This window comes from Mus musculus, chromosome 7, assembly GCF_000001635.26.
Source record: "Mus musculus strain C57BL/6J chromosome 7, GRCm38.p6 C57BL/6J".
NCBI classification, from domain to species: Eukaryota; Metazoa; Chordata; class Mammalia; order Rodentia; family Muridae; genus Mus; species Mus musculus.
Window position 1 is genome coordinate 24,227,290 of NC_000073.6, and position 26,745 is coordinate 24,254,034.

Genomic DNA, 26,745 nt, shown 5'->3' on the forward strand with positions numbered 1-26,745 from the left:
GATGTGTTATATACAATGGATGGTTTCCTCTTCTGATCAATTATTGTAGTTGAGTAAACAGTGAGGTCAATTTTGAATCATCCTGAGTAAGCTCAGCAGTTTCTATAGGCAAAACAATTCTTAGTAAGAAATTCAGGAAAATCTAACAATACCCTGAGGATGGTATACAACTCTGATTTTTGAGCTGAATCATATTTGTGCTTTGAATGACTTCGGCTTAATTTTTTCTCACATGTCAGAAAAATTCCAAATTGTTTGCATTAGTATAAGATGTAAGAGCTTCAGGAATTGGTGTTCTTTTTACTATATGGAGGGGGGAGAGAACTAAAGTCACTTGCTTTTAGGATATTTGCTGTTAATTTCTCCCAAATAGATACTGCAACCTCTTTACCAATTCTTGATTGCCTATAATGATACAAATTCAGCGTTAGTATGAGGCACGATTTCTGCTAGATCTGCTCCTGACACCTGACAATTCTTCCTTTTATAACTAATTCAGATATTTCAGATATTAAATTAGATAGAAAATTAGAAATCCGATCTTCTCTATATAAGTTTTGAATTTGTTTACTTTGTATTCTAAGATCCATTCTAAAATACGGTCTTCCCTTTGCATAATGAAATGAGGTACAGTAAGATAAAGACTTCATGGGAAAATAACCAAAATATAATCCCCAGTGAAATCTGCTAACGCTTCTGGGTTTAAGGGAGGCTTTTAACAAGCAGCAGCATGGAGCCCACCCGACAGCAGAACAAACCTAGAGATTCGCTGCACTGTGGACCCTCTGGTGTTTGACGAGATGCGATCTCTGGCTGAAGCCTTTGCAGCAGGTGCCGCAGATGTAGGGCCTTTCCCCAGTGTGGACCCGCCGGTGTCTTTCGAAGAGTGAGGGCTGACTGAAACCCTTCCCACACTCCCAACACGTGTAGGGTTTCTCTTCCTTGTGGACTATCTGGTGAGAACTCAGCCCCGAACGCTGCCTGAATTCCTTCCCACACTCCTCACACTTGAACGGCTTCTCCCCGGTGTGAGTTCTCTGGTGGACTTGGAGATGGGCCCTCTGGCTGAAGGCTTTCCCACAGCTGTCGCATTTGTAGGGCTTCTCTCCCGTGTGCATTCTCTGGTGAATCTGAAGATATGAGCTCCGGCTAAAGTCTTTCCCACACACATCGCAATGAAATGGTTTCTCTCCTGTATGGACCCGCTGGTGTCCTTGGAAGCTTGAGGCTGAAGTGAAACCCTTCCCACACTCTTCACACTTATATGGCTTCTCTCCTGTGTGAATTAGCCGATGGACTTGGAGACTGGATCTCTGGCTGAAGGCTTTCCCACACGCGTCACATTTGTAGAGCTTCTCCCCCGTGTGCACTCTCTGGTGAGTGTGAAGATGAAAGCTCCGACTGAAGCATTTCCCACAGACATTGCAGCAAAACGGCTTCACTCCCGTGTGGACCCGCTGGTGGACTTTGACGTTTGAGGCTGAAGTGAAACCCTTCCCGCACTCGTCACACTTATATGGCTTCTCTCCTGTGTGGACCCGCTGATGGCTGTAAAATCTGAATCTGAAACACTTCCCACACACGTGGCATTTGTACGGTTTCTCCCCAGTGTGGACTCGCTGGTGGATGTGCAGGTTTGAGCTAAACCTGAAGCGTCTGCCACAGTCTCCACACTTATATGGCTTCTCTCCTGTGTGAATTCTCTGGTGGGCATGGAGGACTGACCACTGTGTGAAGGCCTTCCCACAGCTGTCGCACCTGTAGGGCTTCTCCCCTGTGTGCACTCTCCGGTGAGTCTGAAGTGCTGAGCTCTGACTGAAGGCCTTGCCACACTCGTGACACCAGTAGCGCTTTGTTCCTGCATGAACACTCTTTTGAATGGAGCTATGTCTGGAGACTTCGTATGTACTACGTACAGGGGACTTTTTTCCTACAAGGTCCTGCTGATGGAGTTCTAGAGTAGGTCTGTCAATGAAGGCCTCTTGGGCCTTGCTGCATTTGTAGGACTTTCTTTCTGTGTAAACATGATGCGGGGTGACAGGTGACACAGGAAAGGTAAGTTTATCAAAGTCACTGTTGCTCTGGCCTTTGTCTCCTTTATGCAGTGTATTGTTATCTTGATGGGAAACACAACTCATTCTGTCAATACCTGGAGCCAAGAGCCGTCGTGGCTTGGTTTTCACTGGAGTCTGCACACAGTGTTTCTGATAGTTCTGTCTCTTGCTAAGATGTTTTTTACTCCAAGAACACTGAGCAATCCCAGACAGAAATTTCTGACTTTCAGTAATGCTAGAATGATCATTTGTGAGAATCTCAAGACAGCCATTGTCCTTGGAGGCCCAGGGAGGCTCCTCTGGTCCCCTGTGGCAGGAGAAATGGCATTGCTCTGGGAAGTAGGATACCATTCCTTGAGTGTTGATTACCCCTTCTGGAGCTCTGGCCAGCTTGTTGGCATCATGGCTTGCCATGTGCCCACATGGAAGTTGCCCCAGTGAAAGGCATCTTACTCCTGTTGTATGAAGGTTCTCCATCTTGTTTGGAACTTGGCCTCCTGAAAGAATAGAGGACAGAAGGCATAATGTTTGAATATGCTTGGCCCATGGGAAGTGGCACTATGAGGAGGTATGGCCTTGTTGGAAAGGTGTGGCATTGCTGGAGAAAGTGTGTCACTGTGTAGGCAGGCTTTGAGGACTCCTAGAGCTCAAGCTCTGCCCAGTGAGAGAGAGAGAGAGACCTCCTCCTGGCTGCCTGCCAAGGATGGTCTCCTTCTGGATGCCTTTGGATCAAAATGTAGAACTCCCAGCTCCTTGAGGACTATATCTGCCTGCAAGCTGCCATGTTTCCCATCATGATGGCATTGGACTGAACCTCCAAAACTGTAAGCCAGCCCCAACTAAATGTTTTCCTTTATAAGAGTAGCTGTGGTCATGGTGTCTCTTCACAGCAATGAAACCGTAACGAAGACAAAAGTTGGTACCAGGAGTTAGGTATTGCTGTGATAGGTTTGACCATGTTTTTGTTTTGAGGAACGTGGATTTTGGGACATTGGATTTGGAAAGCCATGGGATGCTTTAAGTCGGGCTTCCTGGGCTATCCTAATAGGACTATGAAAGACATTGGGGATAAGTATGATCTGAACTCTGGGGGGCCTGTCTCAAGAGGCTTCCGAGGAGTATGTGGACTAGAAACATTTTATTGTGATATTTTGGTGAAGTGTGTGGCTGCTTTGTGCCCTTTTCTGGGGAGTCTGCCTAAGGCTAAAATGAAGAAATTCAGATTGGTTTTATTGAAGAAGGAGGCCTCAGAAAGCCTAGTATACACCCTGTTGTTCATTCTTATGAAGAGCATTCTGATCAAGGGTCAAAAGCTTAGAAGGAAAAATTACAAAATGGGTATGTAGTTTAAAGAGGAAGGGGCCACCAGGAAGTGTAATGGCGCTAAGTCCTGGGTTCAGGGTATTAAATGGAATTAATGAAATGGCGACCTCTGGGCAAGATCCCACCCAGCTAAGTTTGTTGTTTATATGTTTGCAGTTGAACAAGGGATGGTTAGGTCTTGTTAGGCGTTATTATTACCTGGTTGTTGTTTTCATTGGCACTTTTATCTGGAATAAAATTTTACGGGAACCACGATCCTGAAATAGAGGCCACATATATGATCCAGATCTTTAGGCTAAAAGATACAGGCTTATGATCTGAATCTTGAGCCATAACGGCCATGACAAGTTTAGGTCCAGGCATTATGGTTTGTTGTGTGTAGCTTTTGCTACCCCATCTAAGCTCCAGGAATGGGCCATACTACCAGGCCCCACCCAGCTTCCCTTGAATTCACAGATAGAAGCCACACACACAGGTTGTTCGTTTTCAACTTGCCTTCTGACACAATTACTGGGTGCTACTATCTCCCACCTGGAAACGCGTACCCTCAACAATATTCTCATTTCCATTCCTCTCACCTGCCCTAAACGTTAGTGGCTCAGTCACCTCTAGACCCTGCTAAATGCCTCAGACCACCTCTCGGACCACACCATGATATGTTGGAAGACTGTGATCTGCTTTTTTTTATTTTTATTTTATAGGGGATTGCCATTAAGTGACTGCATGAATCTCAGAAAAGACTTTGAACTCTGGACTCATTGTTGAGGCTGTGATTAATATGGGGACTTTTAAAGATGGGACTAAATGTATTTTGCATTATGCTACGGCTAGGTAGGGCCCCCAATAGAGTCATGTGTTTGAAAAAGCCTATGGGTGCCTGGGAGTGGAATGTGACAGTTTGAATATGCTTGGCCCTTGGGGAGTGACATTATTAGGGGGTGGGGCCTTGTTGGAAGACTGTCACTGTGTAGGCGGGCTTTGACAGCTCCTAGTGCTCAAGCTCTGCCCAGTGAAGAGACCCTTTTCCTGGCTGCCTGTCAAGGACAGTCTCGAGACCTTCTGGATGCCTTTGGATCAAAATGTAGGATGCCCAACTCCTCCAGCACCACATCTTCTTGCAACCTGCCATGTTCCCTGTCATGATGCCATTGGACTGAACCTCTGAAACTGAAAGCCAGCCCCAACTAAATGTTTTCCTTTATAATAGTTGTTGTGGTCATGGTGTCTCTTTGGAACAATGAAACCTTAACTGAAAAAAGAAGTTATCAGCAAGGATATCCACATTGAATGTCTGAGTCCAGATTCCTCTCTGGAAACATTTTTCTAGAGACCAGCATCGAAGGTGAACATCTAAGAGTTCTGAGGACCAAAGGTCTACAACAAAGCTAGAGCCCGCTCAGGAGCAAGCCACCATTGACCATGGTGGGAAATCTGGGGTAAGCCCAGGAGCAAGGGTTCAAGGTCGCCTTAGGCCTCTGATGAGTGCCCACGTGTAGCTGTGCAAATAGATAAAGGTCTGGTCAACAGAGGCCAAAGCAGAATGAAGAGAGTGAGCAGAAGACACGTATAAAGCTGCCTCTCAGAGCGGGGCCTGTGAAGACTCCTGAGGAGACAAATGCAGACGGGGGTGGGGGCCTTATCACTCCACCAGGGAGAACTCTGAGCAGAAATAAGGTCAGCAGCTGAGACACAAAAACAGAAACAGAAAAAAAAATGGAGATAGGCAGAGCTGGAGTGTGAGGCCCTAGGAAGGGGAGGCTCCAGTCAGGCACAGGGGATGAAGCCTGTCACCCTAATTCTTGGAAAGCTGAGGCAGGGGAATCACAAATTTTGGGCAAGCCTGGGCTACATAGCAAGGCCTTGCCAGAAAACAAAAAACTGAAAACAACTTCATTGTACTGAGTGAAATAGAAAGTCAGCAGTCGGAGGCAGGGAGGGGTACAATGGACTCTGACTAAGGCAGGCAGGAAGCCCCTGTACAAGAGTACAAAAAGCGTTGGGACGACTGGAGGCTGCACTTAACTATCTGGATCAAGGACACATGAAAGAGCTTGTGGAACCTCCCTGCAGCTAAGGAAAGGCACAGAGGCCAGGCATGTGGCAGGGGTGTCCCTGCATGGAGGCCCCGAGAGGCCATTGTGTGAAGCTGTGAAGGTGTAGCCTGGATTGCCTTGGAGACCCCAAGAGGTCAGAGATGCCAGAGGAATGGAATACCTCCAAGGAAAGCCGCTAACAGGGAGGGGAACCAGCCCAAGGGAAAGAAGTGTGTTGCAGTCAACAGAGCTGGAAGGAGTTGGGGAGCTGCAGGGCGCTGTGACATCACAGGGATGCAGAGTTTGGGGTTTGCTCTCCTGGTTTCTGTTCTTGCTTAGGTTCAGTCTTTGCTCGCCGGGCTGCCTTTCCTCCCTGTATGATGGATTCTGCAATCTGCTTTTTGATCTTAGTTTTGATTGTACAGAAGGTTACAGTTAAGAGATTCCATGAGTCCAGAAGACACTTTAAACTCTGGACTTTTAAACAGGGTTGAGACTGTGATAGACTCTGGGGACTTTTGTGGTTGGACTGAACACATTTTGCATTCTGCTATGGCTACAAGCCTATGGGGGCCAGGGAGCGGAATGTGGTGGTGTGGATAGGTATGGCCTGCATACACTCATGTGTTTGAATGTTTGGTCCACAGGGATTGGAGAAGCTTGGCAGGGATCAGGAGGAGGAGGAAATGTGTCAGAGTGGGTGGGCTCTGGAGATTCAAATACTCAACCCAGGCTGACTGTCTCTCTCATCCTGCTGCCTGAAGATCTGAATGGACAACTTTCTGCTACCATGTTGGCCTGGATGCCGCTCTGCTCCCTACCACGATGACAGTGGACTACACCACAGAAACAGTAAACAAACCCCAATTAACTGCTTCTTTTCCGGAGTTCCTATGGTCATGGCATTGATTAGCATACACATACACATACACACACGCACACATGCACACACAAACACACTCCACTCACACTCACAAAGAAATGTTTCAAATTTTTAATTTAAAGCACCCATGGGAAGACCAGCAGTCTTAACTGACCTGGACCCCCAAGATCGCTCATACACTGAGTCACTAACCAGGCAGCATACAGCAGCTGATACGAGGCCCCTGACACATATAAGCAGAGGACTGCCTGGTCTGGCCTCAGTGAAAGAAGTTGCACCTAACCTTCGAGAGATTGAAGCCCCAGAAAGTGGAGAGACCTGGTGAGGTGGGGACATCCTCTTGGAGACAGAGGTCGGGGAAGGTATGGGATGTGGAGTGGTCAGGGGCAGACCAGGAGGGGTATGACGTCTTGACTATAAAAAAGAATTAAAGAATAAAAATAAATAAATTAAAAAACAATAAAGTGGAAGCTGGAGAGATGGTTCCGCAATTCAGAGCACTGGCTGCTCTTCCAGAGGACCCAGAGTAGGTTTGCTGCATGCACATGGTGGCTCACAACCATCTGTAAGTCCAGGTCCAGGGGATCTAATGCCCTCTTCTGGCCTCTGTGGGCATCATGAGTGAATGTGGCACAGACACACACGCAGACAAAACACTCACGTGTACATAAAATACAAAATAAGTAACCTAAAAGGGAAGCAGTGGCGTGCAACAGACACACGGGTGTGAACTCTGACATCACCAAGGACACAAGGCCCCGTCCTCACCCACTGCCAGGAGGTTCCTGAAGTTCTCCAGCATCACATCGTGGTACAGCTTCCTCTGAGCAGCGTCCAGCAGCCCCAGCTCCTCCTCGCTGAAGACCACGGCCACGTCCCTGAAGGTCACTGCCTCCTGTGACGGCAAGCACATGCCACCTCAGATCCATTCCCAATGCCACTAGGACCTGAGCAACTGCTTACACAGAGCCTGTTGTCTTAGTTATGGCTTCTATTGCTGGGACAAATCACCATGACCAAAAGGCAAGTTGGGCAGGGAAGTTTGCTAGGCTTACACGTCCATATTCCTGTTCACTATTGCAGAAAGTCAGGATGGGAACTCAAGGAGGGCAGGAACCTAGAGGCAGGTGATGCAGAGGCCATGAAGGGGTGCTGCTTACTGGATTGCTCATTAAGGCTTGCTCAGACTGCTTTCTGGTATAAACCAGGACCTTCAGCCCAGGATGGCACCAGCCACGGTGGGCTGGGCCCTCCCACATCACTCACTAATTAAAAAAAATGCCCTGCACCTGGATCCTATGGAGGCATTTCCTCCTCAACTGAGGCTCCTCCCTCCCTTCTGACTCTAGCTGGTGTCAAGTTGACACACATCACCAGGCAGTACACCTATTCAACCCTTTCCATGGCTAAAGAGGGGATGTGGGACAAAAACGAGAAAACACTGTGGAAGGAACTTGGCGTCATTACTGCAGCTTCGTCACTAGGTCCATCGCTACTAAATGGGAAGTCATGGATTGCAGAGTTAGGGCGCACCAAGCCCTGTGGGGAGTAACGTGCTGACTTACACTGAGACAATGTAATGGAGCTGGCAATGCCCGGCTCCTCCTGGGCAGTACAGCGTGGGTTTACCTTCATCCAAAGCGCTCTGAAACCCATTTCATGAGTGATGACATCACTTAGAATGCTTAGCGCTGAGCAAGATTATGAATTTCAGATTCAGAATCCTTTATTAGCAAAGTCTATGCAAATGTTCCCAAATCCAAAAGTTCTCCAATTTATGAAACGCTTGTGTGCCCAGGAGTATCTGGCAGACGGCACTCAAGTCTGAATCAATCATTAAGCCCTGAGCCCTGTCCATCTAACAGGCTGTACCGGCTGGTTTTGTGTCAATTTCATACAATCTAGAACTTGGCAACTTCTCAATGCCTCAGTTTGCCCATGTGTATAACAGTATCTCCATTCCACATATCCCTGAAGGGATTAAATGAGTCCACCGAGGGACCTTAGACACAATATGATATGCATTAAGCAGCCAATATATGTCCAACAAAACTAACATCATTGTCTGCATTATGCCAATCATGGCCACACAGTGTTCCATAAAGGTTACATTATACATTTATATAACATTATATGTGTATATAATGTTATATATGTTAAATGTTCTGTCCATATACACACAATATATATAGAAGCATTTTATTTATATATATAGTGTTCCACTGATATATACATAATAACTTTAAAACAAAAATTCAATTAAGTGAAAGTTTCAAGAAAACTATTTTTAATCACTTACCAAGGTACCCAAAAAAATTTTAAAGTGTCCAGTTTAGGCCAGAATACAGAGAATCAGGGATACCTGGTGACTACAAATTACGTGTGAAAATCACCACTGTTGTTAACAAAACAAGCGTCTAGTCCCTGGAGCTGAGGGTACTGTGTAGCTGGGGAGCTTGGCTGAACTCCATGTAAAATACCCGTGCATTTGTATTCATGCTGCAGTTTCCTGAATCATGGCTCCTGGGTGCTCAGCGGTGTCTAATAAATGCGCTGAGTTTCAGGGCTGCTGGGGAGTCTCCATCAGAGCACACAGCTCATTCGATCCCAGCTTGTCTGTACACATGTCTGTGTGTCTGTCCTTTCTTCATTCCTTCATCATCTGAGTTGGGTCAACCACAGAAGCTGTGCGGAAGCCAGACGCTCCCTGGTTGTTCAGGATATGAATGCTCAGGAAGTCCAATGCAGGAAGTGAGGGTGAGCAGTTTTCTGTGTGCATGTGTGTATACATGTGTGCATGCATGTGAGTGTACATATGTACACAAGGGTACACATGTATGTACAGGCTACAGCCCAACCTCTGGTGTCCTTCCTCAGGTGCTGTCTAGGGTTTTTGTTTGTTTTGGGAACAGGGTCCTTCCGTGGCCTGGACCTTGTCAAATAGGCTATGGTGGCTGCAGAGCACTTGCTCAGCATGCAGGGGTCCTGTTTCCAATCCCTAGCACTGTGGGGATGGGGGAAGCAACCCGACTTACCTGTAACTTGGTCATTGTTCTCTTCTCTTTGAGACAAGGCAGGGCTCTGGGAAGCAAGCTGGGGGAGGAAGGGCTTCGTGAGAACACTGCTAGGACAGTTGTTCCACATGGCTTCCTCAGCTTCTCCATCAGCCCCAAGGGCTGTGCGCGCTGACCAGGCTTTTCTACTAAGCTCCCGGGTTACCAGACTCACCACATTCTCTGTTTCTGGAAGCTTCAGGAATACTGGGTACTCCTACCTTCACAAAGCCGCCTGTGGTGATGGGTTTTCTAGAAAAGCAATTCTTTAAGCTCTGAACTCTCTAATGAACGCTGTCAAAACTGACCGTCACTCTCAGACGGGCCTGTTAATTTGATGGCTATTTTACACATACTTGTTTCTATACACGGGAGTGAAATCCCTCCCCCTTCCCAGTCCTCTGTCTCTACCACTAAAAGGTTGACATTCTAGTGAAGGTCGCTCACCTGAAAAAGCCTCCAAAAAGTCTCCATTCCCGCGTGCATGAAATAAGGACCAACAAAAACCTGAACCCTTTCTTTAAAAGGGAGTTTTTGCCCCTGCGATATGGCTCAAGGAGTACATGTACTGTGGTGGAGCCTGGTCAGCTGAATTCGAGTCTCTGGACCCCACATGGTGGAGGAGTGACTCTACTCCCACTTTTTATAAGCTGTGGCACGCCCCACTCTTTAAGTAAATAAACAAATAAATAAATGCAAAAAAAAAAGTCACATCAAAACCAGAGTTGCGTACCACTTAAGGCTTTAGGACACTGGCCATCTGTCACCACAGCTCCTCTACCAGGCTCCCATGGGAAGCTAGACTCTCCCCGGGGCTCCAGGAGCAGCTGAGATGGGTCCAGGAATCCCTGGCAGCGCCACCTCAGGAAGAGCCCAGCTAGAGAGAACCGGTCGCCGCCGCAGCCACCACCACTGCCTGCTTCTCCCGGTCCACAGACTCTGTCCCCACGGGACACTCAGGGAACACGGCGGCACCTGAAGGGGCGCGGGACCCTCCACGTCTCCCCTCCCTGGCACACCCGGAGGTAACCATGCCTCCCGGAGCGGAAGCGACCTCGACCTACACAGGCGCCGGAACTACAGTTCCCAGAATGCGTCAGCAAAAGTGCCTGGCTTTGGAGCACATCTAGGACACCATCAGAAACCTTCCTTAGAAAGGTTACACCCATTTGAGGGATGGAGCCATCCTCACATCTCAACATTTTAAACCGTGAAATCTTTCTGTCCAAAGGAAAAACAGGGACAAAAAAATGGAGCAGAGACTGAAGGAAAGACCGCCCCACCTAGGGATCCATCCCACCTGCAGACACCAAATCCCCACAATATTTCTGATGATAAGAAGTACTTACTAATAGGAGCCTGGTTTGGCTGTTTCCTGAGAGGTTCTACCAACACCTGCAAATACAGCCAGCCGTCGAACTGGCCCCGGGGACCCCAATGGAAAAGCAAGGGGAAGGACTGAAGTAGCTGAAGGGGTTTGCAACCCCATAAGAAGAACAATATCAACTAACTGGACCACCCAGAGCTCCCAGGGACTAAACCACCAACCAAAGAGTACACATGGAGGGACCCATGGCTCTAGATACATATGTATTAGAGGATGGCCCCATCTGACATCAGTGGGAGAAGAGGGAGGCTTGATGCCCCAGAGTAGGGGATGTCAGAGGGGGAAGGCAGAGTGGGTGAATAGGTGGAGGAGCACCGTCATAGAGGCAAACAACACCCTCATGAACAACAACTATAGATACTGTTTTCTTTTCTTTTCTTTTTTTGTTTTTGTTTTGTTTTCTTTGTTGTTTTTGTTTTTTTTTTTTCCTAAACAGTTTCTCTGTGTAGCCCTGGCTGTCCTGGAACTCCCTGTGTAGACCAGCTATCCTCGAACTCATAGATCTGCCTGCCTCTGCCTCCCAAGTGTTGGAATTAAAGGGGTAGGCCACCATGACCAGCTGTGGATACTTTTTTAAAACATTGAAGTCCCATATTATACTGTATTATAAAAGCTAAAACTTACTTCACAACTATAAGAACTCGATTCCACAGCAAAGTCAGAGTCCCTACATAGAATCCCCCAGTGAGGGGCTGGAGGAATGACCTAGTGGTCAAACACAGAGTATCTGAGTCAACATTCTATTGCTGTGAAGAGACACCACCTAGGCACTTCTCTCTGCCTCCCTCTCTACTTACCCCACCTCCCCTATACCCTTTCTCCCTCTGTCTCTTTTTCAATAATTTATTGGTTTTTTAATTCACTTTACATCCCAATCACAGCCCCCTCCCTCCTCTCAGCACAATTCTACCCTTACAAATCCCTCCTCCCTCACTGCCCCCCTTTTGTATCACCCTGCCCTGGGATATCTAGTGCCAGCAGAACTAGGCACATCCTCGCCCACTGCAGCCCAACAAGACAGACAGGTAGTGGGAAGGTAATCCAATGGTAGGCAGCAGAGTCAGAGATAGCTCTCTCTCTACTTATTAGGGGACCCACATGAAGACCAAAGTGCACATTTATTACAAATGTGTAGGGGGGGTCTAGGTCCAGCTCGTGCATGCTCCCTGGTTGGTGATCCAGGTTCTGTGAGTCCCCATGGACCCAGGTTTGTTGACTTTGTAGGTTTTCTTGTGGTGTCGCTGACCCCCGGGGCTTGCTAACATCTATCTCTAACTCTTCCATAAGACTCCCTGAACATTGCCTGATGTTTGGCTATGAGTGTGCGCATCTGCCTCCATCTGATGCCGGATGAAGCCTCTGAGGAGACAGTTATGCTAAGTTCCTGTCTGCAAGCATAGCGGAGTATCATTAATAGTGTCAGGGGTTGGCTCTCTCCCATGGGATGGGTCTCAAGTTGGGTCAGTCATTGGTTGCCTGTTCCCCCAGACTCTACTCCGTCTTTATCCAAGTACGTCTCGTAGGCAAGACAGATTTTGGATTGAAGGCTTTGTGGGTGGACTGATGTCTGCCTCTCTCCTATGGAAGTCCTACCTCCCAGTACAGGAGGTGGCCACTTCAGCCTGGTTCTATCCCGTTCTGGTAGAAATCTCAGCTAGGGTCACCCCTATAGACTCCCCATATTTTTGCCATCCCAGGCTTCCAGCTAGTCACCAGAAATGCCACCCACCAATTTCCATTCTCACTCCTAGACCTTTCCCATCCCCATCTTCTCCCCATACCTGGTCACTATCCCTGTTCCCCTCTTCACCCCCTCTCCTACCCAGTTCCCTCTCTCCATCCACCTCTGATGACTATTTAGTTTCCCCTTCTGAGAGAGAGTCACACACCCTCCCGTGGAACCTCTTTATTACCCAGTGTCTTTGGGTCTGTAGATTATAACATGGTTATCCTGCACTTGGTTAATGTCCACTTATAAGTTAGTACATGGCACATGTGTCTTTCTGGCTCTGGGTTACCTCACTCAAGTTCCATCCATTTGGCTACAGAATTCATAATGCCTTTGTTTTTAATACCTGAACAGTATTCCAAAATTTCCTTATCTATTCTTCAACCAATATACAGCAAGCAAGTAGCCAGCATCAAATGAAAAATGGAGCGAAACTTAAAGCATTTCAAGTAAAATAAGAAACACGACAAGGTTGCCCTTTTATTCTCACTATCTATTCAATATAGTACTTGAAATTCTAGACCAAGCCATAAGACAAGAGATCAAGAGAATACAAATTGGAAAGGAAGAAGTCAAAGCACCACTATTTCCAAATGACATGATACATAAGCAACCCCAACTATTCTCCCAGAGAACTCCTACAGCTGATAAACACCTTCAGCAAAGTGACTGGATACAAAATTAACTAAAAAAAAAAAAAAATCAGTAACCCTCCTTTATACAAAGACTAAACAGGCTGAAAAAGAAACGAGGGAAACAAAACCCTTTACAATAGCCATAAATAATATGAAACATCTTGGTATAACTCTAACAAAGCAAGTGAAAGACCTGTATGAAAAGACCTTCAAGTCTCTGAGGAAAGAAACTGAGGAAGACCAAGACAACTCTTGAAATAGAGAGCATTCATTTGTGGGCAGGTTTAGAGTTTCAGAAGCTTAGTCCCTTACATCACAGCTGGAAGCATGGCAGCAAGCTCGAGCCAGCCAGCTTCAAACATATGAACCTTTCAGAGCCATTCTCACTCCAACTACCACATTCCACTCCCTGGATCCCATAAGCTTGTAACCATAACATACTGCAACAGTTATATAAACTATAAGGTATGCGATACACTCATAACTTTCAGTCCATCAATTTTGTCAATTTATATACACTACTCTAACGTCTAACCTAACTTAAAGAGCTTATAATTCTCTACCTGAATTATGTTTTGATTTTAACTTGCATCGCCAGCTGAAAACCATCCTTTCAAATCTACATCATCTTCCTCAATTTTAAACAATTAAAGTTTGATTATGAGACTATAACAGTTTTCAATCCTGTCAGAAATCCGAGGATGAATTAAACATTATCTGAATATATAGCAAGCACAAAAACATAGCTTCCAAAATTTAAACAAATTGTAGAGACAGCTGGCTACCTGGACAGTCCCCTATTCCTCAAAATGGAGCATCTGTCTTCAGCCTTCTGGACCAGAACCATGAGGCAGACTTTGGATGAGGCAGGAACTATAAATGATTAGCCTACTCTGTCTTGGCAGAGCTAAGCTGTCGACTATCCTACATCTTGTATCCTTTCCTGGACAGTATATTTGTCTGTAGATGCATTGGGGCCATTTTTGTCCAGTGGCTACTTTGCCACAACTGGAGCAAGTCCATATTGAGGTTTTGGTGCTCAGTTTCTTCTTTGAACCATGAAGGGAGTACTGTCAGGAGCAGACATGTCTCTAGTCAAATTTTCTAATAATAATAAATTGATTAAATGTCATATTTTGTGGATTTTTGATGTTTTTGAAGACTATATATCTATATAAAATATATCTGAACTGTTAAATCTTGATTCCTCTTAGCTATTTCTATTTGAATAATATTGAAACTACTTTGATATAATCATATCAGAATCTAATATAACCATGAGTTTACTATCTGGTCCTTAATGTGCCTTAACATCCTAAACAGTTTGTAATATCAGCTATTAGAAGGACTGGGTCAGAACCTTGTATTCTTAAATGAGTTGAATAGCACAATGACTATCTAAGAGTAACAATATTAACTTCAAATTTTGTATCAATATAATAAATTTACACCAATGAAAACCTTAAATATACATGTCTATAAATTCTGTACCAATGTAAAAATTACAACTTTTATTTGCATCAATTATAAAGATTTCTACCAATGTAAGATTGTGGCTATACAATGCTTAGCTTAAGAATAAATTTAGTGGGGCTGAAGAAATGGCTCAGTGGTTAAGAGCACTGACAGCTCTTTCAAAGGTTCTGAGTTCAATTCCCAGCAACCACATGGTGGCTCATAGCATCTGTAATGGGATTCAATGCCTTCTTCTGGTGTGTCTGAGGACAGCTACAGTGCACTCATATAAATAAGTAAATAAATAAATCTTTTTTTTAAGGGGTAAATTTAGTAATCCGTCCCCCATCTATTTCCTCCCTGTTCAAAATTATGACCATTTACAAATTATCCCTTAAAATGACAACCTGTCTATAATTTATAGAATAACCATAACCAGACCCCAAAACCTAGGGGATCAGGATGACGACTCTTCACAACTTCTTCCTGATGAAGAGGGGCAACAATTTTTTTTTTTAAGGAGTGGGGAGGGATAGGAAAACTAGAAAGTTTGGTTAGACTTAAGGCTAGCTTTAGTATCTGGTATCTGGTATCTGTAAGCTTGGAAGGCTCAGGACTTGACTGGAGTTCTGACTGGATCCGTCTGAAAGGCTGAATTGTGCAAGAGGCACCGATCAGTTGAGGATGAAATCTTGCTCCTAATTTGAGCAGGTGAAAGACAATTGTCTTTTTTAAGAGTATATGTTATCAGTAACCACTTGTGATGTCTTCATTCATGCCATGTGAAGGGCAGCACGATGAGTCCTGAGGATTCCATAATCACAACATGTATGGTCTCATTTTAGCTGCGGTTTTGGATAGAGACATTTTTATGTCTAAGCCAGCTACTGAGCTGGTCCCATGCTGAGGAATCAGCAGATAAGTGACCAGTCCTGTTTGATTTTCTCAAAATTTTCAGATCTTCAGGGGTCTTCCCCTGTCATATCTGATCCATATAACTCTGGAAGAGGGTCCAAAGTCTTTTCTACTTTCCTGTGAACAAAAATACAGAGCCTCTATCCCAGAATAGAATGTCCTTGATCCAGTAACCCAAACCATTGAAGGTATAGACTGAATTAATTTAATAGCTTGACCTCTCTCACAGAGGATTTTAACTATCATAACCACTAGACTTATAACCACAAGCATTTTGATAATTAAAACAATGCAAATTGATTAAAGCAATCTAAATAAATATTATTATCTGATAAGACAGTGCTCCTTCACTATCCCCTGTCTTGTTCTTACGTGATTAATTTTTGGTAGTGAGATCAAGGCCCAAAATCCTACTATCTGTCTGAGATAAGGTTAGGCTCCATATCCCCTGCTTTTGATGTACAAAGCCTATATTATTCATCTATGTATACTTAAATTCTCCCTTCTCTGGAGCTTAATATCTCAGTGGGTGGATATATATAATATGTATATATAATATATATCAGGTGGAATATATGTATTATATATACATATATATTATATGTATATATAATATATATATATCCCTTTCTCTTTATATAACTTGAATGAACATCCTCCTATGTATTTAACTTCAATTAAATTCCCTTCTATATTTCTGTAGGAGCCTATTTCTAAACTCAAATGTGTCATATGCTAGGCAAAGCAATCCCAGAATTCCCGCGGAGCTCATGTTCATAGAACCCAACTGCCTGCCCTGGCATAGACCTTTTAAAATTTCCTTTAAAACATTGTTCTCCTTTCTATGGAGATTAATATCTGTGGATATATAATTATATCCTCTTTCTCTTTGTATAACTTGGATTAACATCCTTATTATGTATTTTACTTCAGTTGAATTCCTTTATTTTTTCTGTATGAGCCTATTTTCAGACTGATTTATGAATAAATGTCATGCAAAGCTATTCCCATGTAAACCACGTTCAAAGAATCTGAGTATTTGTCCTGGCATAGACCTTTTCAATTTTTCTTTAAAGCATTTTTTTTTCATTCAATCTCTCTTCTGTGCGCCTTTGTTTCCTATATTTGAGATCAAAGGCCTGGAAATCTTTTTTTTTTTTTAAGACTTATTTATTTATTTATTTATTATACGTAAGTAGAGTGTAGCTATCTTCAGACACCCCAGAAGAGGGCATCAGACTCCATTACGGATGGTTGTGAGTCACCATGTGGTTGCTGGGATTTGAACTCAGGACCTTCAGAAGAGTAGTCAATGCTCTTAACCACTGGGCCATCTCTCCTGCCCCAGGCCTGGAAATCTTATGCTTAAAACCATTTAAACAATTACTGTTATAATCTCTTCTATCCTTAAGAACAATTAAACAAATCTCATTCATCTCTCTCCTTTATTTATCTGATTGTAGGAAGCAGGCAGCCTCTACTCTCTCTCTCTCTCTCTCTCTCTCTCTCTCTCTCTCTCTCCCTCTCTCTCTCTTCCAAGCAGCCTGTCTCTTTGCACAGCAGGGACTCCCAGCAATTGTGCTCTCAAACCCTTTGTATTACTTCTGAAATGTGGGAAGAAATCTCCATGTGGCTAGGGCAAAATCTGTAGCCTGCTAAGAAGCCAGTTCTCCCCAACTCCTAATCTTACATCATGGCATTTGTGCATTCCATCACAGAATCTCTAAATGATTTTTAATAGTGGGTATAAGCCTACTCCGCTGTGTACCATCTATAGTGGTAAATATTTAATCCACTCTACTTCCTTGCTAGGGCAACGCGATTCCACCCTCCCCAATGCTCTGGAGTCCCCGAATGAAAAATAAAAATGGGTAGCATTATTTTTAATTTGCCTTAGCTAGCTCAATGACTAAGCCACTCTGAACCTCCATGTGGCTAACACACTCCCCTCCAATATTCCTGAGTTAAAACTTGCTAAATCTGTATTCATCTCTGCTACCCAAGACTCAACTGGGGAAGTGGCCCCTGGGGCTGCTTTCCCTGATTCTTACATGTTGGGGGGCTCTCCCCCCTGCACCTCTTCCTGCGTGGCCCATCTCCTACCCCTCCTAATCGCAGGTTCTCTCTCTCCTCTGTGCTTCTTTCCCAGGAATCCTAAAAGTCCTGCCTCCGTCCCCCTGCCTAGACATTGGTTCTTATTGATCGGTCAAAAAAACAACTCTTGGCAGGGACCTGAAGCAAACATATAAATTCCCATGTAAGCACAAATCAAAGCCCCAACAACATTGTATGTTCAAGCTATATGATCTGCTTTTTCGTTTTGATTTTACAGAGGAATACAGCTAAGAGATAGTTGTGAGTCTCAGAACAGACTTTGAACTTTGGATTTTTAAACAGTGTTGAGACTGTGATAGACTATGGGGACTATTGAAGTTGGACTGAATGCATTTTTGCGTTATGTTGTACCTACATGTCCACTTAGGAGTGGACTGTGGTGGTTTGATAAGAATGTCCCTTAAAGGTTCAAATACTTAAATGCTTGGTCATAGCATGCTGCCATGCTTCCTCATGTGATGATAGTGATGTAAGCCTCTATCAAGCCCCCAAATAAATGATCTGTATTGCCTTGGTCATGGTGTCTGTCTTGATTAGGGTTTTACTGCTGTGAACAGACACCATGACCAAGGCAAGTCTTATAAAAACATTTAATTGGGGCTGGCTTATAGGTTCAGAGGTTCAGTCTATTATCATAAAGGTGGGAGCATGGCAATATCCAGGCAGGCATGGCACAGGAGGAGCTGAGAGTTCTACATCTTTATCCAAAGGCTGCTAGTGGAAGATTGACTTCCAGGCAACTAGGGTGAGGGTCTTAAGCCCACACCCACAGTAACACACCTACTCCAACCAGGTCACACCTATTCCAACAAGGCCACACCTACAAATGGTGCCACTCCCTGGCCCAAGAATATACAAACCATCACAGTGTCCCTTCACAGCAATAGAATAGTGACCTAGATAGCCCATGTTCTACCACCAGGTCACTCCCATAGCCTGTGACTAGGGGATTCTATGCAGGGACTCTGCCTCTGCTGCTGAATCAGGCTCCTATAGCTAGCACAGTTGAAGTTTTAGCTTTTTTTTTTTTTTTTTTTTTTTTTTTTTTTTGAGACAGGGTTTCTCTGTATAGCCCTGGCTGTCCTGGAACTCACTATGTAGACTAGGCTGGCCTCGAACTCAGAAATCTGCCTGCCTCTGCCTCCCGAGTGCTGGGATTAAAGGCATGCACCACCATGCCCAGCAGTTTTAGCTTTTATGATGCAGTATAATATGGGACTTCAATGTTCTTAAAAAGGATCCACAGCCCAGTGTGGTGGCCCACACCTTTAATTCCAGCACATGGGAGGCAGGGGCAGGTAGATCCATGAGTTCAATGCCAGTCTGGTCTACAGAGGGTGTTCAGTCAGGGCTACACAGAGAAACTGTCTCAGGAAAACACCAAAACAACAACAAAACCCAAAGAGTATCCATAGTTGTCTTTCATGGCATTTCAGAAATGAATAAACCAAAAAGCAACCTTGAAAGGCCTGGGTAACTGCTACTGGTCTAGCCAACCATGTTAACTGTTACTAATGTTACAAAGAAACTTTCTCAGAAGCTCTAACTACTATTAACGGGAAGTTTTGTGCCTGAGTTGATTGCCCATGGAGTTGATTGCATATTCTGTTATGTTCTGTGCTTTGGTGTTCTTGATTCAAGGTCCCGATCAGCTCCCAAGTCTAGTTTACAGCCCTGGTTGATCAGTCCTGGGGTGAGTGTTCAATAAACTATGTCACTGAGATCTGTATTCATGTGGTTTGCAATAAACTATCCCTGTCTCACTGAGATCTGTATTCATGTGGTTTGTGGGGTGATTCCTTGTAATGGCTATTCCTGGTTGTCAACTTGACTATATCTGGAATGAACTACAATCCAGAGTTGGAGGGCTCACCTGTGATCCAGATCTTGATGCTAGAAGACACAATTTCTGACCTGGATCTTGGCATGGAGATCTTGAGGCAAAGTTGCTATGAAAAGTTTAGGCCCAGGCAAGGTAGTGCATGCCTTTAATCCCAGAAGACTAAGGCAAGGAGATCTCAAATTCAAGGTCAACCTGGGACAAAGCAAGTCCCAGTTCCAGAAGTGGTGGTACACACTTTTAATCTGGGCCACACCTTCTGATGAAGACCTACATAAAGACATTGGAAGAAGGAAGATTCGCTCTTCTCGCCTGCTTGCATTTACTTGACAGCACATCTGTTGGAACCTACTCCCACAGAAGACCAGTTCAAACAACTAGCCTCATGAGACTGAGGAACTACTAGATTCTTAGACTTCCCATCCACAGCTGACCATTGTTTGGCTACTTGGACTACAAACTGTAAGTCATCACAACAAATATCCTTAATGTATAGAGGCATTCCATAAGTTCTGTGACTCTAGAGAACCCTGACTAATACATTCCTGGACCACAACACTTGATACATTGTCCAGGAAGCCCCAACCCCAAGACCTCTCTTGGTTACTGACAGTGAGCAACACTAAGCCAACCAGCCCCTTGTAAGCAGGCTAAGTTTTCTGTGTAGTTCTGTTTCTGGTTTTGGTCTAGACTGCTGGTGGCTCAACGGAGAGAAGCATCATTCTCCTGAGTTGGGAGGTGGGGGATGCCCCATTCTCCCCTAGTGAAGAGGGATGGCTTTGATTTCCCCCTTTTGGGAGAGAGGCCCCATTCACAATGCAGTGCCGAGTCTGTCTTTGAAACTCTGTTCTTGTCATGCCTGTGTCTGTGTCCTGCCTGGATGCTGTCATGCTCCCACCTTGATGATAATGGACTGAACCTCTGAGCCTGTAAGCCAGCCCCAATTAAATGTTGTCCTTATATGAGTTGCTTTGGTCATGGTGTCTGTTCACAGCAATAAAACCCTAAGACACACCTTCACCTGCTTAGGGCTAGAAATACCCCCTACAAAAATGGAGTAACTCCCTATGAAATGTATTGGATCCCCTACCACCACCACCACCATCCTCACAAAGGTCAAAGCTGACCTTTTATCTGAAATCTTTGATCATGATGTTGTCAATCCAGGCACCCCAGATTGTACAAACCTGCCTCCATACTCACACAAACTAAACCGCCACCCCACCAGACCATCCTTCATTGGTTCCAACCTGAAGACCTACTCCTGATCAAGAGACATTAAAAAGAGTTTGGGACTATGCTGGAAGGGACCACATTTAGTGATCCTAGGACAAGACTCAGTTATGAAGGTTATCAGATACCCGGTCAGGCAGGGTAATTATTGACTTCTCTCAGTTTGACTATTCAAAACTCTCTACAATAATCACCCACCCAAAACAATGGTCAAACTCCCCAGTACAAGTTGTTGGCCCCAGGACATTAAGGAAAAATAATGCCTGGGAAACAACTAGTGCTTGCCTGCTACATCCACTCCAGTAGTGACACGTGCAACAGCCCCCAAATAGCTTAACAGTCTATTATGCTGGATTTTTTTCTGGAGCTACAATTAACCCATACTTAGTTAAACATTCTATAGTTTGCCACACACACTCCAGTGAAGTCTGCTTGACAGGCTGAGAAGCCTGGGAGCACTCACAAGGCATAGAGTTTCAAAAGGAACTCACCTCCTGGAGCTTTGGCGTTCTCATAATTCATATATTCATACCCTATCCCTGAGTTAGTCTGGTGTATGAATCCACATGCTCTCTTTTATTATTATCTTAATAAAATATAAATTATATAAATATAAATATAAGTGCCTTTTAAGATTGAATTCTGACATAGCCAGAGCCTTCACCAGTGTTCCAATGTCCTAGAAAATGCTTGAAGCTGAGGAGCTTGGTAGAGACAGTGAAACTAATTAAGCATTACAAAAGATGGAGCCAGCAGCTCAGGGCTGGTCTGCAGAACAGCCACGATAAAAGAACAGCCAAGATACAAGAATTTACTAAGGCCTAGGAAATAGGGGGGCATTATTCATGAGAAGGTCTGCTAAGAGCAGAACCCCCTGGTGCTAGCCTTCACAAGGCCCAAAGGAGTAGCACAAAATTCTCACTAGGGTGTGAAATTCTTACCTGTCACTAAGCTGACCCTAGGCAGGACTGCTTTATCGTTACTGTAAACATTTACCTGGTTCCTGTAAGTCCCTTTGAAGTCATTCCTTTGTTTTGTGTCAGGTAACTTCAATGTACTTTGCCTGCTGTGACTTCCTACCCCTTTTATTTTCTGTACTATATGACTGGTGCTCACTTTGTGACGATACATTCAGATTCTACACGATCTCACGTGTTGATCTGTCTGTCATTCCCACCGACTCCTTGCCCATCTGCACCCAGAGAGCCGTCCACACATACAAAGGGACCCAGAGGGTCTGCGGCAATAGTTATTTGCAAAATCTACTGTTTGCTCTTTACTCTCCATAGCTATCAGAATATCATCCATAAAGCGAAGTATGTTCTCATGAGGAAATGATTTTCTAACTTCCAATAAAGCCTTATCTATGAATTATTGGCACAATGTAGGACTATTCTTCATTCCTCGAGGTAAAACTTTCCACTGAAATCTCCTATAAGGCCTTTGCAAATTCATTGAGGGAACACTAAAAGCAAATCTTTTGGAATCTTCAGGATGCAATTTTATTGTGAAGAAGCAATCCTGTAAATCTATAACTATAATATCGTATTGTTTTGGAATAGCAACTGGTGAAGGGAGCCCTGGTTGCAAGGCTCCCATATCATGAATAGTAGAATTTACTGCTCTAAGATCTTGCAAAAGTCTCCATTTCCCTGATTTTTTCTTTATATCAAATATTGGAGTATTCCATGGACTGTTGTATTCCTCTATATGCCCTTTCTCTAACTGTTCCTTCACTAGCTCTTCAATAGCCTGTATCTTTTCCTCAGTTAGGGGCCACTGATTAACCCACACAGGTTCTGGATCTTTCCATTGTATTTTATCAGCATATAAATGCTCATCAGTGACCCCTATGAAAAATTCTGCCAACTTAAATGCTCTGATGTAACCAGTTTAACATTCATAGCCTCCATAATGTCTCTTCCCCAAAGTGAAAAAGGTAGGGAAGCTATGATGTAAGGCCCTGTTTTTCCTTCACACTTCCATTTTAATATTTGCGAGCTTTGGGCTACATTAGCAGCCATCCCCAGCCCTTGTAGAGTAGAGGATGTCCGATGAACAGGCCAAGATGAAGGCCAATCCCTACCTGCAATACAGGACCTGTCAGCACCTGTATCTAGAAGGCCCTTAAATGATTTCCCATTGATAACAATATCCTTAAAAGGTCTCTGATTATTAATTTCCTGCACCCAGGCTTCAGCATCTGTAGACCCAAATTGTCCCTTGCCTCACTCTCCTTTCAATGTAGGATTGGGGAGTGGCAAATAAGGTAATAATAAGAGCTGAGCTATCCTCTGACCTTTATGAAGCTAAACTGTCTCCTTAAACGCTTTAACCATAACTTTAATTTCACCTAAAGTATCAGAATCTACAACTCCAGGGACCACCTCAAAGTTTTTCTTATAATTGGAACTGTGTCCTATGATAAGACCTACAGTCCCTGGAGGCAAGGTACCCAACACTGAAGTGGAGATGAGATGCACACCATCCCAACTAGAAATTATAACATCTATTAAAGCTGCCAGGTCTAGCCCCGCACTCCCCGGGGTAGCTCTAGGTAAATGGTGGATAGTAAACTCTGGAGCCTCCGGATTCAGAGGAATGGATTCTTTACCACCCTCTTGACTCTGTGCCTCTCTTTTCCCGGGGATAAGAGGCGGCCCGCTATCTAGTTTTTTGTCTCACTAGTCTTTCCTGCTTCTTTAGTGAGCAGAGTCCCATCCTTATGAACCTTTGATTTACATTCATTCTTCCAGTGCTTTCCTTTGCCACAGCGTGGGCAGGGACCTGGAGGAAGGTCCTTCTTGTTTCCTGAGGGATTTTTACAATCCTTCCTCAGGTGTCCCGGTTTTCCACACCTGAAACCTGCAGCTTCATTCCCTTGGGAACGCTTTCCATTCCTGTAAGTATTTCTGACATAGGTGCTGAATTTCTCCCCTCTCATTGCTGCGGCGTAAGCTATCCCCTGAATTACGGCCCGTGAGGCATCTACACATGCTTTAATATAATCTTGTAGGAAACCTGTTTTACAGATTGGTCTGATCAGGTCTTGGCACAAGGTGTCCACGTTTTCCCAAGCCAATTGTTTTATTAATATATTAGTCCCTTCTGAGGGGTGAAGCATTCTAGAAACTGCCTCTTCCAATGTAGCCACAAAACTCTCATAAGACTCATCATGCTTTTGCCTAATTCCTGAAAGGACTGTGGACTTAGCCCCAGGCAGAGGTAAACTCTGCCAGCTGGATACAGCTATCTGATTAATTTTCTCCAACACTGCCTTTGGAATTTTTAGTTGCACTGCTGGCTTAGCGCAGTCCTTTTGCCCAAGAAGCATGGACGTCATGGGCTTAGTTCCACTTCTCGATGAAGAAGTTTCCTGTATTAGCTTTCTGGCCTCTTCATACTCTGTTCTCCGGAGAATGAAATCTCCAGGAGTGAGAGTAGCCTTTGCCGTTTGATGCCAATTGTAAGGAGTAAGCCACTGGCTTGCTACTACATCCAAAACCTGTAAGGTGTAAGGTGCAGTGGGGCCCAGTGTCGTTACTGCTGACTGTAGTTCCTTAAGAGTTTTTAACGGCAAAGGTTCCCATCAGTGCTCATTACCTTCTACGTAAATAACTGGGCAAGTGAGAGTAAAATCTCCTGGTCTTTTTGCCTCTGCCATGACAGCGTCAAAACCAACTGGTGGCAAAAGTCAACATGGTTTTGGTACAGGTTTACAAGTGACTGGTGCCATGATTAAAGACTCCTCCCCACTGCTGCCTCGGCAGCTATGAAAACGATCTCTTCCTTCCCACTCCTCATCACTTTCGCCATCAGTTGTCTCTGATTCACTATTTTCTAAGCTTTCCTCTTTTTTGCCTGTATAGCAGGATTTCCTTTTACAAGCAGATGGTCTCACTTTCTGATCATCAGAGGGCTCTGAAGGAGATTCCTCTGCAAGAAATTCTAAGTCTTTTTTCTCAGTCAGTATATCCCTCATTTGTTGCCACAGAGTAAAGGCATTACTGGGGACTTCCCTAGATGAATTTTCCTCATGAAACTTCCTCATAACTTTATCTACTCGCTTCCAATCCTCCAATGTTAAGCTTCCCTTCTCTGGAAACCAAGGGCTGATTTTTTTTTTTTTTTTTGCACGAAATAATAAAATTCTTGTAAGGATTTATCCGAGACCTTTAGACCTCTGCCAGACAACACGTGCTTAAAGACCGACAGAAACAACCATTTCTTTTTCGATTCTGACTGCTCCATGGTAAAACTTACTTGTCCTCCTCAAACTGACGATTCTTATCAGTGGGCCTGCAGCGCTCTGATGAGATCCTATCCTTGCCTGAGAAGTAAAAAACGAAAAGGGAAAAAGGAGAGAAAAGACTTACCTGTCTGATGTCCTGGTTCAAGGCGCCAGCTGCCACAGATGAACCTCACTTGGGTCCTTGATCCATGGGCGAAACTTGGGTTTCGGTTACAGGTAGGCAAAGAGTCGGGAAGAAGGAGGGGTGACAAACAGACATGACACAAGGGAGTGTGGATCTGAATGTAATGTCTTAAAGCAAGCACTAGTCTTATAATACAGAAAGCAAAGGAGTCGGATATCACAGCAGGCAAGGTACATCGAAGTATATGACACAAAACAGAGGAATGCCTACAAAGGACTGGCAGGAACCAACTCGGATAAAATACAATGTTAACAACTGGGATCAAAAGCAGCTCCACCTAAGGTCCACTTAATCTTAGAAGTCAGGTGTAGTCTCCCCTCCCCCAGCCTGAAACCTGCTTGCTCAGGGGTGGAGCTTCCTGCTCATTCGTTCTGCCAGGCCCACTGCTAGAACCTGCGGAGCCACACACGTGCACCTTTCTACTGGACCAGAGATTAGCGGGAGTCGGGTCCCCTCCCCCTTCCTTTATAACTAGTGTCGCAACAATAAAATTTGAGCTTTGATCAGAATAAATTTGTCTTAGCTCCGTTTCTTCTTTCGCCCCGTCTAGATTCCTCTCTTACAGCTCGAGTGGCCTTCTCAGTCGAACCGTTCATGTTGCGAGCTGCTGGCGGCCGCAACAGTCAGGGGCAAGGGCTTCGCGCCCTTGCCATAGTTCCTATTCTAGTCTATTGTATAGTCCACCTCCCCCTTAGGCCATTGTAAATTCCTGTGTATGGGTGTAACTCAGCTATCTATAGTTCTAAGTATCTACTCTGGTTCCTCCTTAGACCACAACCTTCCTTCTTCCTAAATAATGGTAAATTCCTGCATATGGGAGTAGTTTGCCCTGAGATTTCTAACTCTATGTAGTAGATAATAATGCCTGATTTCTTTCACTATCTCTCTTACAATACTAGAGGCAATTCTGAATGTCACTGAATAGGCAACATTCTTACTGAATTCAAAGCCCTTGGTCGGCTCAAGGACTGCCTAGGATTGATGAGGAATCTAACTTAGCTAAATATCAAAAATGAATCCTTAGAAGCACTTATAATAAAGTAATATTAAGGGAAAGCACACAGATCTGTTTACCAACTAAAGCATGGACATTGGAGCATTCGTTATTCAGGATGCCACAGTTCCAGGAGACTTTTTGCCTCAGGACAGTGCCCAGGTTTTTGGGGCCAGTTGCACGTGTCACTACTGGAGTAGATGTAGCACCTGCCCTGCTGATTTAAGTTCCACTTGCAACCTTCCAGGGACTTTCTATTGCCACCACTGAGAATGTGAAAATTAGGGGATAGGATGGAAGACAGACAGGGACCCCTACATTAAAATAGAACTTACCTGCAAACCAAACTGTAAGACCCACCACCCCATTATACTCAAATCCTAGGACCCTCTTCCCTCCTTATGCAGACTGGGAAGTAGAACTTGATATGTTTATAAAATGATAAATGGGGGTGGGGTGGGGTGGATACGTTCTATAGGGGTGTGGTGAGGTATGGGGGAAGCGGGTGCCTCAACAGGCCCATGCCAAGACATCCCTTCCCACTGTGGAACCAGCCACACGATGGTATAGTATAGAATAGAGTTTATTCAGGGCTTGGGGAGGGGAGTTTAGAGGGTAGTAGGGCAGAGAATGGGAGAGAGAAGTAGAGGAGAAGAGTAG

The 26,745-nt window shown here is 44.5% G+C and overlaps 1 protein-coding gene across 4 annotated transcripts; it reads right to left on the reverse strand.

Moving 5' to 3' along the window:
* Positions 1-505: 505 nt before the first annotated feature.
* On the reverse strand, positions 506-25,050 carry Zfp109 (zinc finger protein 109). Of its 4 annotated transcripts, none has more exons than NM_020262.3 (4): positions 9,794-10,309; positions 9,329-9,386; positions 7,062-7,188; positions 506-2,551 (listed from the first exon to the last, which is right to left on the reverse strand). In NM_020262.3, the coding sequence occupies exons 2-4, from the start codon at positions 9,341-9,343 to the stop codon at positions 759-761; spliced, it is 1,935 nt and encodes a 644-aa protein (NP_064658.1). In that variant the 5' UTR covers positions 9,344-9,386; positions 9,794-10,309; the 3' UTR covers positions 506-758. The 4 variants fall into 4 exon arrangements, with proteins under 4 accessions (NP_064658.1, XP_030098685.1, XP_030098683.1 ...); XM_030242825.1 differs by lacking the exon at positions 9,794-10,309 and adding an exon at positions 25,032-25,050 and having other exon boundaries at positions 552-2,551; XM_030242823.1 differs by having other exon boundaries at positions 552-2,551; positions 10,080-10,413.
* Between the last annotated feature and the right edge of the window lie 1,695 nt (positions 25,051-26,745).

Excerpts from the sequence above, each read along its gene's own strand:
- Zfp109 (XM_030242822.1), bottom strand. The coding sequence starts at position 9,457 with ATGGAGAAGCTGAGGAAGCCATGTGGAACAACTGTCCTAGCAGTGTTC. Across the intron at positions 7,189-9,328 it reads GAACAATGACCAAGTTACAG|GAGGCAGTGACCTTCAGGGA; the intron begins GTAAGTCGGGTT and ends TTGCCGTCACAG. Across the intron at positions 2,552-7,061 it reads CAGGAACCTCCTGGCAGTGG|GAGGCCAAGTTCCAAACAAG; the intron begins GTGAGGACGGGG and ends CTATTCTTTCAG.